Here is a 20,028-nt window from a genome sequence, read left to right on the forward strand (position 1 = left end):
AGGGGAACATGCTTGGGATTGATTGAAAAAAGCTGCGTGAACATGTCCTGCCCCACCACGAAATCGATGGGAGTTATGCAGGATTGCCACTGAAGTATGGGATAACTCAGACCATCATTGGTTAAATGAACTCACGCACAGCATGCCACATAGGGTACAGGCTTGCATTCATGCAAGGGAACATGTTACTCTGTATTAAATGAGGTTGCTACACAATGGGCTTACCTCAAGAAAAGTTATTTGTGTTTCTGTCAGCTTACAGTCAAAGTGATTTGTTTATTGTCTGTTATCAATAAACTGGAAGATGCATTACTTTTTAAGTACCACTTCGATGATGCTTGTTGTTTAAAGGGGCCATCATCTAAGGTCATCGGCCCACAGTACCACTTCAACATTGTACAGAATGCTTTAGAACTTTTGTTTAGCAGGTAATGCATAACTTTTTTGTGTGCTTGTGTAATAATTTTCTTTTTTTTCTTTGTTGGGGCATAGAAAATTTAGTTTTTATCCAATACTGTGCTAAAGTAGCTCTCAGTAATTGCTTTCTGATTTTTCTTTATAATTTTTAATTCATTACATTTTAGTGTCAGTTGCTGGGTCAAACCTTATTTCTGAACTTTGATTGTTATATGATACTGACATTAACAAGTTATTAAAGAACAAATATTTCAATATATAATTTTATTCATTTCTTAAAAATTAAACCTAATAAATTAAAAGAAATATTTATAATTAATATAAAAACCATTATAGTGTCACATAATTAGAATCTGCATTTCCAGCTATAAAGAATATTATAACAGAAGGAATGACAATCATGAGACAAACAAAACTAAAATTTTAGAAATGGTTCCATTTCTATTTCTTAACTTCAGTCATTATTGATAGAGTTTTATGTGCCACATCTTAACCCTAAGTAGTATCACACAACTTTTGAATGATGTTATTCCTGATTGCAGTTTGGCTGCAATTTTCTGAATGCTAAAGGTGGTGGTGGTGGTGGTGGTGGTAGTGATTATTGTTTTAAGAGGAAGTACAATTAGGCAACCATCCTATATATAACACTAATCAGAGAGAAAAAAATGGATGGGGTCCAGCAGTTCGAAAAATGAAGGTATCGGCCAAAGGAAGACAAGGGCCATGAAGGGCATGAAAATGAAAGACTCCCTAGGCCTCAATACGTAATACCGTCGGGTCAGAAGAGAACAAGGATTGACCAAGGGAGGTCGGATAGGATAGATAAAAGAGAGGAGCCTGGCACAAGTAAGTGGAAGCAATGCCAGGACTCAGCTAAGGGCCCCGTGGTCGCCAATCCACGTTCCAAAGTTCAGAGCCCATAGGACCCCTTTTAGTCACCTCATACGACAGGCAGGGGATACCATGAGTGTTATTCTACCGCCCCCACCCACAGGGGGAAATGCGAAAGGACAGTGTTCTAATGAGGGTAATTCTTAAGTATTTCAGATGTTGTTGTAGGCTAGGCACTTAATTTAAAATTAATATTTGATTCATAATGGAGCATCTTACTGTTAAGGTGGAAGCATATTACTTCGGTTTTAATCAGATTGAACTGCTATCTCCATTTGCAAAAGTACTGCCCCAAGATGTACAGATCACCAAGCAAGTTGGACATGCAACTAGAGGCACGCAGCTGTGAGCTTGTATTTGGGAGATAGTGGGTTTGAATCCCTCTGTTGGTAACCTGAAGATGGTTTTCCGTGGTTTCCCATTATCACACCAGGCAAAATGCTGGGGCTGTACCTTCTGCTGCCAGTCAAATGTAGTGCATGTGAAAACTTGTGTCAAAGCACAATGGAGCAATGCATACTTGATGGTGAAGGAGACACATGCGATGTTGGTGCAAGTGTACGTAACAGAAGCTGTGAACAGAAAATGTGTTTATGACTGGTTCAAATGCTTTTGGGATGGACAGGAAACTCTTACGCTCTGAATCTGGCACCTGCAGGCTTCTTTTTGTTTCCCTGCCTCAAGGGAATTCTTGAAGGGAACACATTGTGCTGACATACCAGACACCCAAAGACATGTGACATCAGTGCTTTGCTTGATTCCAAAAGATGCCTTCACTGTCAGTTTCCAGCAGCCGTATACATGCTGCCAAAAGTGTACTGAGGCCAATGGAGAGGACATGGAAGGCAACTAAAGGTACCTTGTTTGTGTTTTTCTTTTCTTTTTTTGTGTGTATTATGGTATCATCACCAAATTTTTTAGACTCACCTTGTATATTGCGATTTTCTCGCCTGCTAGGTACAGCAACCCAACATACTGCAGAGTAGCCTATGTACCTGAAGCACTCGATACACAGATATGTTCACTTATTACTTTCTTTTACTTTAATTAAAAATACTGACTCAATATTTTGATGGCTATAATCACAATATTGACAGTCATGTAAAATTACAAGCTTGCTCAATATTTTGAACCAAACTTGTTTGTTTATTCAAGAATTACAGAACCAAAGTGAGCAAATGGGAGAGTCTCCATCTGTAGCACAAATGCAGAACCAACAAAACAGGGACCAGCAGTACCTGGCTGTGCGAGTTGGGAGTGGACAGCAGTCCCTCGATATTGACTCCTCCAGCTACAAAACAGACTCTGCAGGTAAGGTACCTTATTTACCATTACTGTACTTGTATCTCTTCCAATAACCACCTTAATTAGACATAGTTATTAAGTTATGTCCATAGCTTCAAAATCTCGAGCTTACATTAGAAACCTTGTCAAATTTCCTAAAAAGTACTTTATGATATTATAACCAATATCTTCCATAATGATTATAAAAGTATGAAGAAAACTTGTATATTTTTAATAAAAATGTTGTTAAGACCAGATTAATATTCATGCTTTAATACATAAAACAATGGACAGGTTGGAACATAGCATTATCCCTCGAAAATTTTATGAATAAGCACTAAGAAAATATTCTCAAGATTAGGAAGCATTCAGAACAAACAAATAAACAAAAAACAAATAAAACAGGAACAGAACTCGTAGCGGAATTCAAACCAGAAACAACATCCAGCATCTAGAAATATAAAACTGGAGTTTACAAACTAAAATTAAATGCTTGCCTTAAATTTGACATGGAATAAACTGGCCAAAATTTCAGAACATGGTACAGGGAGCACATAGAGTACCATTACTCTAACAAAACACAAAATTTGCACTTGCCAGTCTCTTACAAGATATAAAATATAAACATTAATGCAAGTCTGAGATTTCTCCATATCAGGGCTAATACCTTTAATACTCAAGACCAGTATGAAAAAAACACACACACACACACACACACACACACACACACACACACACACACACACACACACACACACACACACACACACACACACACACACACACACACACACACACACACACACACACACACACACACACACACACACACACACACACACACACACACACACACACACACACACACACACACACACACACACACACACACACACACACACACACACACACACACACACACACACACACACACACACACACACACACACACACACACACACACACACACACACACACACACACACACACACACACACACACACACACACACACACACACACACACACACACACACACACACACACACACACACACACACACACACACACACACACACACACACACACACACACACACACACACACACACACACACAGAAGACTTAACAATCAATACAATGAACATCATTACAGAAGTCTTTAAATCTTCATGTATGCGTTACAAATAAATCATTGTAACATCAGTTGAAACTGGTATCTGAGTGCATGTTTCTTGCCAGTAGCTGTTATTTCATCATCTATTCATTCTATGTTGTTGATGGCTTAACAAGCTAAGCCTAGCATAAAATACTATTGCAAAGTAATATGCTAAACCTAATGTAACCTGAAAATTTTCGAATAATAAATGTAGGCCTACTGAATAGAGGTGCTTAAAATAAGTAGACCTACTGCTAAAATTTAACAGAGATACAAATGAGAACAGACCCCTATATTTTTGCATATAAGAACAACCCAGAGATGTTTTCTATATGTTTACAGAGATATTTTGAGACTACTTAATTAATTTTGATTTTATGTAATACATAACCATATTTGTTAAATATCATTGTACACTTTAAAAATTTTAAACATTGATAAGCAGGAAGTATTATGACCATATTCTTTAAATTTGATTGTTAATTTTGGTAATGAATGTCATGTATTTTTCAAATTACTATATCATAAGAACAGCATTTAGGATTTAATCATTTTTTTTCCTCTCCAAATGTACCATGTTTGGAGGTTAATACTACACAAAAATTATGCACTTTCTTTTACTTCAGTATTATCCATTCCACCCATTAATTATTAAAATTTCTGCTATCTAGCAATCATATGACTGTTTCAGATTATATTGAAGATATCTGTCCATATGCAACGTTCCAGTTGTCTAAACCTCCTTACAGTGAGAGTACATATAGTGGGAATGTGTACAGTGGACCTTATCATTCTGTTCGAGGATCTTTCGTTTATCATGATCCAAAACTCTCAGGAGCAGCAGACAGCTACAAATTTAGACATGTAAGTAGTAAGTAAATAGAACAAAACTAAATGTGAAAAGCTTTTAAATTGTTTTCCATTTTGGAGGAGGAGAACAGATTTTTAGTACTGTAAGAGTCTTCATTTCTAAACTTTGTTGTTATAATTCTTGCTGATTTTTTACTTTTATTCAAAGATTCAAGAGCGGTTAATGTCTTAACCCTCAAACTGGTGGTCATTTATCCTATAGTGGTAGGGCCATATTAGAGGCATTGCAGATTCCAATAATATAATTTCTGCCAAAAATCATTAACATGCCATATATACACATATAAATGTAGGTATCATTTTATTCACAAAATTGAAGGAATACCTAAGGAGACTATACATGAGAACAGTTCCCTATATTAAAAAAACCTTAATTTCTTTAAATTATTTATTTTTGCAAAACTTTTGCTGTATGTTATATGTTTATATTTACATACATTTTTTAAGTGAGAATTACAGTAGGAGCCTTATTTTGTAGCAAATTATGTATATACAGTATATACTGAGTGGCCAAAGTAACGGGAAGGGGCGTCCCATTAGAAAATGTGCCGTGTATGAGCCCTGAGCATTGCGACAAACTGCGGCATAACTGAGTAGTCTGTCACAGACATGAGTGTCGTGAAGATGACAACACATCCCGAGTTAACCAATTTTGAACGTGGGATGATCGTTGGCGCACGACACATGGATCATAGCATTGTGGAGATTACATGCAAATTTGGGTTTCTGAGGTCAACAGTGTCAAGGGTGGATCTTTAATATCGCAGAGAGAATGTTACCACCCGCGTAAACTGCCGCATGGGAAGACCACAGGCGTTAAGAAACAGACATCACGTCGCCTCCACAACACCATACTGGGTGCTCGATGGGCTGCTGTGAGTCAGATCACCGCCCAGTTGAATGCTGGGAGTCAGGAACCCATTCCACCAGGATTGTAAGGAAGCAACTGCACTGCATAGGCTTCACCAGCCAACAACCAACTTGTGTCCCTTTGCTGACACCTCAACAAAGAACTCAACAACGTGCATGGGCCCAAGAACATTGGCAATGGACCATGGAACAGTGGCAGCATATGGTATGGTCAGATGAATCCCAGTTCTAGTTGTATCGAACTGATGGGCACTTGAGAGTGTGGCATATGCCCCATGAAGCTATGGATCCAGCGTGTCATCAAGGTTGTGTCCAGGCAGGAGATGGCTGTTCTGGTCTGGGCAAAGTTCTTATGGTCGCAATTAGGCCCCATTGTCTGGCTGCAGTTAGCGGTGACAGTTGCACATTATGTGGACATTCTTGTAGACCATCTGTATCCATTTCTGGCCCTAGAGTACCCTGACGGAGATGCCAAGTTTCAACAGGACAATGTAATAATAATAATAACTTAAATGTTTCCACCTTTTCAATACAATATATTCACAAAATTACAAAATTATACGGTACTAGTTTCGACCCATCTAGGGGTCATCATCAGCCGTATTGGAGCAAAGATCATTTGTGGCGAAATCCTAAGATAATAATATAAAATAATAATAAATAATAATAATAATAATAATAATAATAATAAAATAATATAAAATAATATTGTCTTAGGATTTCGCCACAAATGATCTTTGCTCCAATACGGCTGATGATGACCCCTAGATGGGTCGAAACTAGTACCGTATAATTTTGTAATTTTGTGAATATATTGTATTGAAAAGGTGGAAACATTTAAGTTATTATTATTATTACTTATATATTGTTCAATACGGACCAAAAACATGAAATTCATAACCATCAACAGGACAATGTGCCATGTCACCGCTCTGTGGTGGCAAGCAGGTGGTTGGAGGAGCACTCCAGTGAAGTTACGACCATGGATTGGCCCTCCAGATTCCCCGATCTTAATCCAATTGAGCATTTATGGGATGCTATCGATGCTGGTGTACACACCATGAACCCTGCACCAACTACACAAGACCAATTGTGGGTAGCAGTGCGTGGGTCCAGGTTCCTCAAGAACGATTCCAACACCTTACAGTCAATATTTTGCCACATTACTGCCGTTTTGAAAGGCTTGCAGAGGAGCAACTTGTTATTACCATCACATTCAGTGTCTTCCCATGGCTTTTGGTGACTCAGTGTACATATGTCATATACTTAGTGTTTATAGTGTGCTACATCTTCTGGTATGGGCTTGAACAAATTTGTTACTTTCATTCTCCTTTCTCAATCTCACTCTTGGCTTTGACAATACGAAAGTGTTAGGGGAATGAATGATGCTAATAATGCTGTTCTTTATGCAGCCAGTCCCTGTTTTAAAGGGTGTGAAAATGTCAACCATAGGGTCAGTTGGTACCTACATTTAAATGGGCTTGGTGAACTGATACATAATAGAAACTTCCAGTGGAGTGAGGAAAGCAACAGAAAACTACCTCAGTCTTTATTTATCCTGTACACTTCTTCAGTGGTGCCCAGGCGATCTATGACAGATGATGGTAGCGCTGTTGAGGAATACTCAACATACAGAATGTATCATAACTACACCGACAAAAGTCAGGGATGCTCTTCGTGTTATGTTAAGAATAATGGTGCAATTGGATTGGCGGAGAATTTTTTTTCTTTTTGAGAAAATGAGGTTACTTTTGTTACTTCAGGGTGTGTAATTCAAATTGATGGACTTGCCATGTTTGCTATGCCAGAGAGCCAGCCGCTGCCTGTTGCTGTGCATCAGAGGAGGGAAGGGAAGGGAGGGGAAGTGGGAAAAGGAAGACAGAGATAATGCTCAATGTGAATGGACAAGTTTATCATTCATTCATTCATTTCCCAGCCCCATAGGCAGTGTACATTTTGTTCTGCACAAACTGACTACTGTGCAAACCCCATAGAAAGAGAAGATGAACTTGTACCAAGAACACAGGCAGCTTTCCAGGTTGTTCACAACACACTACACATCCTGAACAGAGTCCAAAGGTCACTACTACACTGTTGTGAGCTGTGCATCAAACTAGGAGAGGGCAACATTGAACCTCTACTGTAATCAAACCATTGGGTGTATCGTTTTCTTCGTTCAGCATTTCATTCCATTTACAATGTCGTAAGTGAAGGAATATACAAACGTGGGGTGGCAGCGTTGCATCTTGGAGCATGTTAAATACTGCAACCAACAGGCGAGAGGGGAATTGATCTGTTGCGTTCATTGACTGACAAGTGTCTCTTAATTGCATTATGTTCTTGTACTGTGTGTGAAGTTACTTCTGTTTAATAAACAAACTTTGGATATTATCTGTAGGAGACAAGTACAATCCTGTGTGAGTCGAACAAGGAAACTTGTGCATACGCGCGGAGCATTATCTCTGTCTCAATCGTACACACCACTTCACCTCCCTCCCCTTCTCTTCCCTGTAGCACGGCACCATCTTGTGCTCTGGCATAGCAAATATGGCAAGTTGGTCAATTTGAATCGTGCACCCAGAAGTAACAGAGTAACCTAATTTTCTTGAAAAGAAAAATTTTCTCTGCCAATCCAATTGCACCATCGTTCTTAACATAACAGGCAGAGCATCCCTAATTTTTTTGTCGGTGTAATTCTGATACACCCTGTATATATCATAGTTTATAGTACCATTCTGAACTGAAAAACATATAGTTTATACAGTGTGATTCAAATAAAACAGTTGGCTTTTAATATTGTCTCATTTCTGTTTGGTGATCGCTGCAAATATGCAATAAGTTTCTAAATATACAGTACCTGTGGGAGAATTGCTTACCCTCACAGTAGATGCTGAAAATTATTTCCCTATGTCAGTAGACACATACGTACTTGTCATTGCATGCTTTCGGCAGTTTGCTGCAGTACCTCTGGGTCAATATTATTGATTTTGGCGACAATACTCTTCTTCAAATCATTAACTGTTCCAGGCTGATTATATTAAATTTTATTTTTAACAGAACCCTACAAGAAAAAATCTGGTAGTGGAAGGTTGGATGATATAAGAGACCATAATATCTGTGAAATTAATGCATGGAGTATGGAAATATCACTGCTCTTGACCAATTATGTTAAATTTGATATTTAACATAACCGCACAAGAAAAAAATATGGTGAAGTTGGACGATGTAGAAGGCCATTATATCTGTCAAACTAATAAATGGAATATGTCAATACCACTTGGATACTACATAGAACTAAACTTCCATAGTTCCAATGTTGACTAAAATAAACACCAACAGAATCCATGCAGTATAACCAAAGATATGCTGTTTTTAACCCGTGATCGCTTGCGCTGCTAGAAAAATTCTAACAATGGTATATTTCCGGTGTTTTATGCCAACACCTCCTTCAAGTATGAGATATGCTTTCTTTGACCTCTATGTCAGCGTATGTTATTGGTTCAAGACGCAGCACGAACTCATTAGGCTGACAACAGGAAAAACATCTGTGCGGCTGGTATCACAGGAGTGACGACATCAGGTTCCGCTCATACTGCTAAGGTTGTAACAGTCACAGTCTGGCACCAGTTGAAGGTTGCTTGTGCTGTGTACAATCAATATCTAGTTAGTTTTTCCTTATGAGTGTGATATAAATTGCTCATCAGCAGTATGGTTGTGTTTCGTTGACTAGCTTCTGATCTGTGTTGTATGTGATAGGTACGTCCACGTCATTTTTCTCAAGTGATGTGTTGTTTCCATCCTTGCTTACTGATAATAATTAGGATGATCGCAACCAGGGGCATACCCAGAAAATAATTTGGTGGGGGATGGGGGATGCCTTATGTAGCAGCTTGCTCCAGGACTGCCCACAGGGGAGAGGGGGATGGGGATGGGGATGGGGATGGGGATGGGGATGGGGATGGGGAGGGGATCACCAATCAGATTTCAGCAGGGATATTGCCCCCAAATACCCCTCTGTGTACACCCCTGATGGCGAGAATAGGCAGTAATACAGCAATGCGTTTGTCTTGCATATCACAGAGTTACACCAGAAAAAATCTTAGAAGATGCCAAGGGCAATTGTTCAGTTGATGACAGGAATTGCGATTCAGATGCCCTATACGGTACATCTAGGAATGCTTCTCACATTTGTTCATCTCACTTAAACGAAAATAAGTCTGATCAGAGTATGTTAAATAAAATCTACCATCGGAGCAATGGTGTGACAAAAATGTACATTTCATATGGATCCCTGAGTATAACAGTTGTGCTCTACAACTTCTATACTTCACTCAGAATCCACTGAGTGGAGTGAGTTTTCACTTTCTTCCTTCACAATTGTCAGGCCTTAAAAGTTATTCTAGTTTGTGAAACAGCACAGGTGAATACTAACATTACACTACAGAAGGTACTTATTCTTCACCTCTTCCTAATGAAAACCCCTTTAATTGCACTTCCTTGTATGTTTGTTTACTCCTAAATCCTATTTCCTGATGCCAGATGCAAAGCTTGGCTCCATAGCTGTAGCATGTTCACATGCGTAGCCACTCCGTTTGGTTCAGCTGCACTTCCTTGTACTCCTGCTACTGAGGTTTAAAATGCACAGGGTTATAATTATTATGATAATGTCACTAAACCTTTAAGAGTATTTTAAACCCATAAAACCTTTAAGAGTATTTTAAACCCATAAAAGTTTTGCTTTTCCAAAAAATCCCTTAATTAAAAATTTGTTAATGATTTTTTGTAACATTCAATAAATTTTGTCACTTTTTCAATCAATCAATCAATCAATCAATCAATCAATCAATCAATACTGATCTGCATTTAGGGCAGTCGCCCAGGTGGCAGATTCCCTATCTGTTGTTTTCCTAGCCTTTTCCTAAATGATTTCAAAGAAATTGGAAATTTATTGAACATGTATCTCAAAAACCAGTAATTTTACTGGAACAAAATTTTTCATACATGTTCAACATAATCTGGTCTTCAAAGTAGACCATTATTGTATTTCTAGTGTGTGAGAATTCTAAAGTGTGAATTTTTTTATTTACAAAAAAGAAATTTGAAAATTTTCAGTGGTTGATCCTAATTAAACATGGGAAGTACTTCACCTATAACCATAAAAATAGTCTGCATTAATCTAATGTCTGCCTAAGGGTTTTGTACAAAATTTCAGCTCTCTATCTTCAACCCTTGAAGTGACAACATTTATTGAATGTTACAAAAACTCATTTTAAAAAAAATTACAACAATAATTTTTTTGGGAAAGCACAACTTTTATGGGTTTAAAATACTTTTAAATGTATAGTGAAATTATGATAATAATTATAACCTTGTGCATTCTAAACTTCAGTAGTAGGACTACCATGAACTTAAGCAAATATTGGATCATTTTCTATGATGTTCACATCCAAATCCCCTTAAAGCTCTGAACCATCATAGAAAGAGATAAGAGTGTTGTACAAGCCATTTGGTCAATCAAATACTGTATTAGAATGAGTTTGATTCATTTACTCCTGTGTATTGAATGTATAAATTAAGAGTATTCTTTCTTGTTTCAACAGAAAGAACCTGAATACACCAAAGTAAGAAGAAAAGGAGGGAGGTTACGTGATCCTCACTCTGAAAGCCAAGGTACTGTCTCTCTTAATTTGTTAACATACATGAAATCTGAGATATTAATAATAGAGCATTCCCTCACAAAATCTTACAGGCCCCTGTTAATATATACCTAAAGTAGAACAGTTTACGGGGCAACAATTTATATCATAAGTAATGATGTAAAATTTCTTTGGAAACACTCCTACTAATTAGCTAAGCACCATGATTGTCATGTTGAATAAATCATTGCAAATCTATTCTTTAACATGATAACCACGTGATAGCCTCACAGGTTTCTCACTAAGGTGGCTGCAGTTTGAATCCCAGCAAACGCAAAATGAAAATTTGTGACCAATTCCGTGTAAAAATATAGGTCATGGCTCTGATCACATTTTCATTAACCATGTAAAACTACAAGTACCTCTTATTTGCTTTATCTGTTCTCATTTGAAATGTTATACCTGACAATTACATTATATTATACACACGTAAAAATCATACATACCTTTAAAAGAATGTGAAATAAGAGGGGTTTTTTTTTAAATAATAGATTGCATATTTATTTTAGCTATGCATAACAAATTTGCCTAGAGAGGAATATGGAACAGCAAATAAAGTTTTAGTCAAACTTATTAAAATGTGTCCTAGTATATAGCCTTTGTTTTTCCTGAAATTAACAGAGTGGTTTTGATTGAGACTGAAAAATAGTGGCCTGCTTTTTATGGGGAAAAAAACTAAACCCCATGGTACTATAACCCTGACAGGTGTTAGTCTGTCACGCAACCAGTGCTCAGCCTGAGGGCCTTCAGATTACACGAGGTCAGTGTGATGAATCCCCTTGACTGTTATTCTTGGCTTACTAGGCCGGAGCCGCCATCTCACTTTCAGATAGCTCCTCAATTGTAATCACATTAGTTGAGTGGACCTCAAACAAGTCCTCAGATCCATGTAAAATGTCTGATCTACCCTGAAATCAAACCCAGGGCCTCCAAGTAAGAGGCAGGCATGCTACCCATAAACTGTGGTGCCGGTATGGTTTTGAATGCTAGTTTAGATAAATACAGTATACCTTAACAGCCTGCCTGGTGACCATAATTGTTAAGGCATGAAGTCTATAAATGTCTGACACTGTGGCCAGCCGGTTCGAGTCCCGTTGGTCAAGAAAATTTCACCATCAGAATGTTGGCGGCAGGGTAGGGGGAGGTGGGGGTATACAATTTCTAATCACTAGATTGCATGCCAAAAGCCTGGATTAAATTCCAAACCTCTCTGCAGTGCTCATATGTAGTGAGGGCATATAATGCTGTTGATGGTGATTCGTCCGTCAAATGGGGGACCCTCCCCCTTCCTACTGTCATATATATCACGTCATTTCACATCATTCATTTCATCTCATTAACTCCTCTGATGAGGTTGACATCAGGAATGGCACCCAGTCATAAAAACTTGCTACAAAGGTTCACTTCACTTCATACCCAACCCTGTAGAGAAACGGAACAAGAGCTTGACATACGTACAGTATACTCTACATCAACAGCTGAGACATTCTGTAAATAATAATTCCAACAGCAGTAAATGTTCAATTACTAAAATGAACTATTTGTAGGTAACTATTATTGTTGAATATAAGATAATAATAACATATTTAAATTTTCTATTATACAGGTGAACAGAAATTCGCACACTCGGGTGTCGCAGCGCGACTCCTCATATGCCAGCAATAAAAAAAATCTCTCACAAAAGTTCGTCCTGCGAGTATATCCGGCAGAAAAAGGATGTTGTAGAGTGGCAATCTGGCAACACTGTAACCACAATAGCTTGGCGTATTGTGAATTCAGTGAGTTTTGATCTTTGCAATATGGTTCTCACAACAGAGGACAAGGTGTTTATTGTGGAACATTTTAACCTGTTATACAGAGTGGCACGGCAGAATGTGCAGAGTTTGCTTCACATTAAAGAATAGCATGAAGAGCAATATAATAAGGAGACACTAAATAACAGAACAATGTTAACTGTCATTGACAAGTTCCATTATATGGGATCAGTCTTATGTCAATGAAAGGGCACAACAGGGCGCCAAAGAACTCTCACCACAAACAAGAATCGTGAATGACTTCTTCAACACATGTTACAATTCCCAATTTGTAGTTTACAACGAACATCGCTGAAACTTGGTTTGAGCAATAGGTGTATTCAGCGGATTAGCATAACACATTCTGATTGCTCAGCATGTAAGAGGAAAGGACGGGCAAGCCGGATTACAGTATTACAGCCAGACCTTGCCCATGGTGCATGAGGATCCAGATTTCTTCTAAAATGTATGGTTTTCAGATTAAAGCTATATTCATCTTGATAGCTACATCAACCAACAAACAACTATTATTTTTAGAGTTTGAATGTCGTGGTGTCATTATACAGAAACCACTAAACAGTATATGTGTTACAATTTGGTGCGCCATGTCCAGTCATGGAATATTGGGCCCTTCTTTCATTGAAAATGCAACACCGTTGGGGCGTCGCTTACTCTTCTGCAACAACACTTTGGAGACTGACTCGTTTCTCATGGAACTCCATTCTCGTACCCTTCCCGCTCCCCAAATCTCATGGCCCCAGATGCCTACATTTGGGGCATGTTGAAAGAATCAGTTTTCAACGCAGATGACAACCTACAAATATTCCTGAAATATGTGAGAAGATAATGTAATTTTTTGTGTCCTTACAACAACCTTTGTTCATCAACATGTGCAATAATCTTCAAAAATAGTTATACTCTTGATGGTACATATTTTGAACACACATTGTACCAATGCAATTATAGCATTTCAGTGTCATTTGTTTTACCGAATACGGTACTAAAAATCTTTGTTGTTGTTGATTTTTAATGACTACAGGCTGTAAGATGTTAGATAATGTAAAACAGTGAACAAAAGTAGAACCTATATAGACAGTATTTCAGTGTTTTATTGTGTGAAATGAGACACCTTAGAAATAACTTCTGAAGAAGCAAAATGGACAAACCTCCTTTTTTTTTTTTTAAATATTCGAAGCTGTTACATAATTTTAAAAATTTAGCATTTCGTGTCCTAGACCCGAAGCGGTGCAGCTCTTGTCAGGCACACACCCATTGGAGGTGAGCTGCATGTACCATTTTAACCACACACCAGACCTTCTGCCAGTCTTAAATTTCTGGCAGTACCAGGAATCGAACCTGGGCCACCGAGGATGGCAGCTAATAGTGCTAACCATTACACTACAGTGGCAGACATTTAGCAATTGATAAACTTCACAATAGATATCTCGTTCAACTTCAGAACATAATTATCAGACCCACATCAAAGCCGGCTTCACTGGGAGTAAGGTTGGCCCTTACTACTCCCACTATTACTATCCACGTATGACAACCATCACGATGTCTGAGATGCTCTTCTGTGGTAAACTGAATCCTTTCCAGAGCATCACAAAGAAGGATGGTAGCAACCTCGATCACCTCAAGGTGGTAAGTATCCTTGTAGAAGGGTGCCTGAAGAATTTCCTTGTTGTCCATTACATATGAGGGTCCGTTCTAATCACCAAGACCACAAGAAATATTGATGACTGTTGGACGATGTGAGGCTCTTCATAAACTGAAACCCAGAATGTCATCTCGATCAGACAACATTCCAATGGAGTTGATTAAATGGTGGTGGTGTTGCCCCCATCTCCATTTAACAGCATGTTGAAGTACTTCTTCATTTCATCCCTGATCCCTTCCTCTGTTCATATTAAGCTACCATCATCTGTTTTCAGTGCAAGGATATTTATATATTCATTTCTTTTACTGTTTACTATTTTGTATAGTAGTTCCCTACTTCCTTGACAGTCTTCCTCTATCCTTGTAGTACAGTCATCCCAGCACTTTTCCTTTTCTTCCTGGATCAGTCATTTTAGAGCCAGTTTCTTTTTTTCAGTATCCCTGTGCTAGATGTTTGATTTCGAATTAATTTCGTCCATCATCTGTTTTCTGTTTTTCGAGGTCTAATTTTCTTTTCAGTTTATTTCTATCTTTTACTGCTGTTTTCACTCAGTCATTCCACCAAGGTGTTTCCTTCTCTTTTGATGTGGCACTTGTTTTTCCACAAATTTCCGTGGCTTCTTTTACAAGGGTTTCTTTGAATAAGGACCATTCTTCTTCTATTCCCCCTTTCTCAGTTTTGGGTAATTTGGCTGTTACCCTTGCTTCATCGTTTCCTTTCTTCTCTGTGTCCTTCAACAGCAATGTCTTACTCTTTGGCATTTTCTTTTGTTTAATTTTGGTCACATGGACATCTTTTAGGTCAGCGATTAGTAGCCGATGGTTGCTATCTAGGCACTCGCTGTTATGACTTTAACATCTGTAACATACTGACCCGCTTTTCTATCAGTGATGATGAAGTCGATCATAGTCTTGAGCTTTCCACCCCAGCTGTATCTTGTTATTTTATGACTGTCCCCCTTTTGATACCATGTGTTCTGTATGGTTAAGTTGTTTCACACACAGAAATCAATCAAGTTCTCTCCTTCAGAGTTTCTGTTACCATAGCCATGGGGGCCAACGATTTGTTCACAGCCTAGTCTTTCTTTACCAACTTGGGCATTCAGATCACTCATACATATACATATCATCATTAAATTAATGCACATATAAATACTCTTAATATGGGACTTATGATGCCCCTAAAAGTATCTGGAGAATAAAACTTCAAATAATCACAATTTCAAAATATTGAAGTCACGGTTAGAACGACACTTACTCACTCAAGTTAGAACTTTGAAAGTATTGAGTTTGACTTAGAACTGTAAGATTCTCAAATAAATAAAAAGTCTTGTCATAAATGAAAGATTGTCCGGTCCCAAGTCCGGAATGAGAAAGGAGGAGGGTTTGCTGGTCTGGCACCCAGCTGTAAAATTGCCAACGCCGAGTGTTGGGCGGCGGGAAATAACCTGACTCCCTAAGGGGGCCAACGGCTTCGGGCGAATGAGCCCCTTTGGGTGGGGTGATGGTCCCCACAGTGGAGGAAATGCCACTGGAATCCATTATGCAGCGTCTGTTCTCCAGGTTAGGGGCGGCTGCACAAGGCGTCTGTACTCCAGAGGAGCGGCCTCATTATCACCTCACTGGATCACATCCAGAGTTGTAATTCGGGACCTAGTCCCACACAGGTGACACCTTGACAGTCAACCATGGAAGGTCTTTTAAGGAATACTCCACCGGCTGAACCAAGAGTTCAGAGAAGGCAGCATTCGGATACGGTGGGCTGCCACCTGAAAGATACCGTGAAGTCGGAGGCACGGAAATACCCCAGTACTACATACACGAATGAGACAAAATCAAGAATCAAACCAAAGCTGATAACATACTTCTCTACACACAACATAAACTCACTCATGCAAACCGGTAAACTAAAAGTGATCACTGACATAATGGACCAACACAAAATTCTTATCATGGGATTACAGGAAATTAGAAACACTGACCAGGATGCCTTGGAATCTCAAGGGTACAGACTTTATAAAGGTATACCCGGGAAGAGAGTGATGAAGAATGTCCCACAATTTGGAACAGGATTTTTGGTCAGCCTTAAAATAATAAACTCAGTTCAAGAATTCAGATCGCAGTCTCCACGACTCTCAACGCTCACCTTAAAGGCATCTAATAAAATCTATACTATAATAAATGCCCATGCTCCCACTAATGATAAAAACAACTCCTCAAAAGACCAGGAGGAAACAGGAGAATTTTGGGACCTATTGGACCAGACCATAGATAACATCCCCAAACACCATATAAAATTATTAATAGGCGACTTCAACGCTCAACTAGGCAGAGAAAGAAAATACCGTGACATCATCGGAAAATGGCCAGCACACAAGAAAACAAATAAAAATGGAGAGAGACTAGTTGACCTGTGTAGAAACCATAATTTAATCTCAAAATCTACATGTTTTAAGAGGAAACCTCAAAAACTCAAAACATGGAAACACCCTGACTACACTAAAGGAGAATGGCAACTGGACCACGTCTGCATGGACAAATACCACCACAAAGAGATCTATAACGTCAAAGTCCTCCGAGGAATAGACACAGGTTCAGATCACTACGTAGTTAAAATTAAAATTAAACTCACTCCCCAGAGGAGACAACAAAAGCAAGCCCTTAAAACTAAAAGAAAAATAGATCCTACCCAGCTAATCAACAACAAAAATTACCAGAAAGCAACTGAAAAAATAAAAATCACAGACAAACTTGAAGACTTAGTACACAACCTTAAACAAACTGCAGAAGACCTAGCTCCAATTAAACCACGTAAAAAACACCAATGTTGGAACAGTGAATGTGATGAAACAGTGGAGAAAAGACATCAGGCATGGCTATTACATCAGTCCCAAAAGACAGAAATATCCTATCAAAAGCTAGTAAAACAGAGAAAAGAAACTACCCAAGTCTTAAGAAGAATAAAAAGACAACATCATAAGGACACCCTGCAGTTAATTGAAGAACAGTTCAGTAAAACTAAATCAAGGGACTACTACAAAACCTTCAGAAAGCAGCTCCAAAAATATGAACCCCCGACCCTACTGATGAAGGATGAAGATGGTAAGCTGGCCCATAACAATAAAGACAATGCAGAAATTCTGGCTAAACATTTCAACAAGCTTTTAAATTGTGAGGAACCTACAGAACTTCTTCATTTGGACACAAACACCCCGATAAAAACATCACCAGAAAACATCAATCCCCCCACAATAAAGGAAGTCTACCAAGCTCTGAATAAATTAAAAAACTACAAAGCGCCAGGAGAAGATCAGACCTTTGCGGAAATCTGGAAATATGCAGGAACCTCAGCAAAAGTTGCCCTCCATCAACAACTTGTCTCTATCTGGATTAAAGAAGAACTACCAGAACACTGGACAACAGCCCTCATTCATCCTCTGCACAAAAAAGGGGACAAAACCGACCCTAATAACTACAGGGGAATCTCTCTCCTAGACATAACATACAAAATATTTTCAATAATCATCCTTAATAGGATAAGTTTACAACTTGAGAAAGAACTAGGAGAATATCAAGGAGGTTTCAGACCCTGGAGGAGCTGTCCTGATCAGATCATGAGTCTTAAGTTGATAATGGACTATAACAGGAGAAGAAACAGAGATATGGTGATAACATTTGTAGATTTCAAGAAAGCTTATGATTGCATCCATAGAGAATCTCTGTTTAAAATTTTAAGACACCTTGGACTACACCCCAAATTAATAAACATGATAAAATTGACTCTCACCAATACCAAGTCAAAAGTGAAGTTTAGGGGTGAAACATCAGAGACATTTGAAATTAAAACTGGACTACGGCAGGGAGATGGGCTCTCACCACTATTATTTAACTGTGCTCTAGAAATGGTAATGAGGGAATGGTTTAGAAAATGTCCCCCCAAAATAAAGATTGGCCGAAAAATCAAAACAAATTGCCTGGGTTTTGCTGACGATTTAGCATTACTAGCAGTGGACATAAAAGAAGCAAAAACCCAGATATCAGAACTTCAAAACATTGCAAATAAAATTGGCCTCAAAATATCATTTGAAAAAACAGAAATTATGCCCCAAAAACCAACACAGCTAAAAGAAGTCACCATAAATGGTAATAAAATCAAAATAGTAACTCAGTTTAAATATCTTGGAGAAGTAATAACACATAACTTAAATGAAAAAATCTCAATCCAAGTAAGAACAAATAGATTAGCTAAAGCACAAAAATTAACATGGGATATCTACAAAAAGAAATGTCTATCAATAAATACAAAAATAAAACACTACAACACAGTTATAAAACCGGAAGCTACATATGCAGCAGAAACACTCTTTTACCTGAATAAACAATCAAAGACTGACAGACTTCAGAAAATTGAAAGGAGGATTGGAAGAACCTGTATCAACAAAAAATATCAGAAAGATGGACAGTGGCGGTTAATACCTAACAAAGTCGTGTACAAAGAGCTAGAACCCATTACAGATACTATGCGTAAGAGGAGACTGGGATTCTTTGGACATATCATGAGGATGCAGGACTCGAGACTTCTGAAACAACTAGTACAACACAATCTCGTCTCAAAAAATACCACAACAGGATGTAAATGGATCAGAGAAGTAAGAGAGGATCTGAAGGAAATAGGCCTTACAACAGAAGACACCAAAAATAAGATAAAATTGAATACAAAACTCAAGAATACAAACCTCCGCTTTACCCTTACACAAAACAAACCAACAACACGCACATTTTCAACTGAGGAAAGGGCACGAAGATCGGAGCGTCTGAAGAAGTACTGGGAGGACTGCAAAGCCCGAACAATCCCTTCAAAGAGACCTGAACGACGGACTGACTAAAGTGATCCTATGTGGTCATAAAAGAAGAAGAAGAAGAAGAAGAAGAAGAAGAAGAAAGATTATACAGAGGTCGAACCACATATAGAGTTTCTCTGTAAATATGACAGTCACAATTAGAACAACAACTAATTATTTTAGTCAAGATGGAATCTTGAAAGTCCTGAGTTCTACTTAGAGTAGGAAGATTCTCAATTTAAATAAAAGGTCTTGTCACAATTGATCAGAAGCAGAAATGAAATATGTATAAAGTTTCTGTATAAACATTAAAATTATTCTTGAAAAACAGTCGTCTGTTCACAGTTTTTATTATTTGTTTTTGTTAAATTATTATTATTATTCGTATTATTCATATTCATATTCATATTATTATTATTATTATTATTATTATTATTATTATTATTATTATTATTATTATCTCATTTTATGTTCAGTATACTGTATGGATGCTTGTTACATTTTCACTGATTTGATCTTGGAATGAATGCACCATTGTGTGAATATGCAA

The 20,028-nt window shown here is 38.0% G+C and overlaps 1 protein-coding gene across 1 annotated transcript in view; it reads left to right on the forward strand.

The window, feature by feature from the left end:
• Dscam4 (Down syndrome cell adhesion molecule 4) overlaps nt 1-20,028 on the forward strand; it is a 779,777-nt gene that overhangs the window by 728,131 nt on the left and 31,618 nt on the right. The window contains exons 31-33 of the mRNA XM_068227782.1: nt 2,464-2,619; nt 4,441-4,613; nt 11,090-11,159. Of these exons, the coding sequence (XP_068083883.1) occupies nt 2,464-2,619; nt 4,441-4,613; nt 11,090-11,159 (399 nt within the window). The remainder of the gene's footprint in view (nt 1-2,463; nt 2,620-4,440; nt 4,614-11,089; nt 11,160-20,028) is intronic.

The sequence above is a fragment of the Anabrus simplex genome, chromosome 5, assembly GCF_040414725.1.
Source record: "Anabrus simplex isolate iqAnaSimp1 chromosome 5, ASM4041472v1, whole genome shotgun sequence".
NCBI classification, from domain to species: domain Eukaryota; kingdom Metazoa; phylum Arthropoda; class Insecta; order Orthoptera; family Tettigoniidae; genus Anabrus; species Anabrus simplex.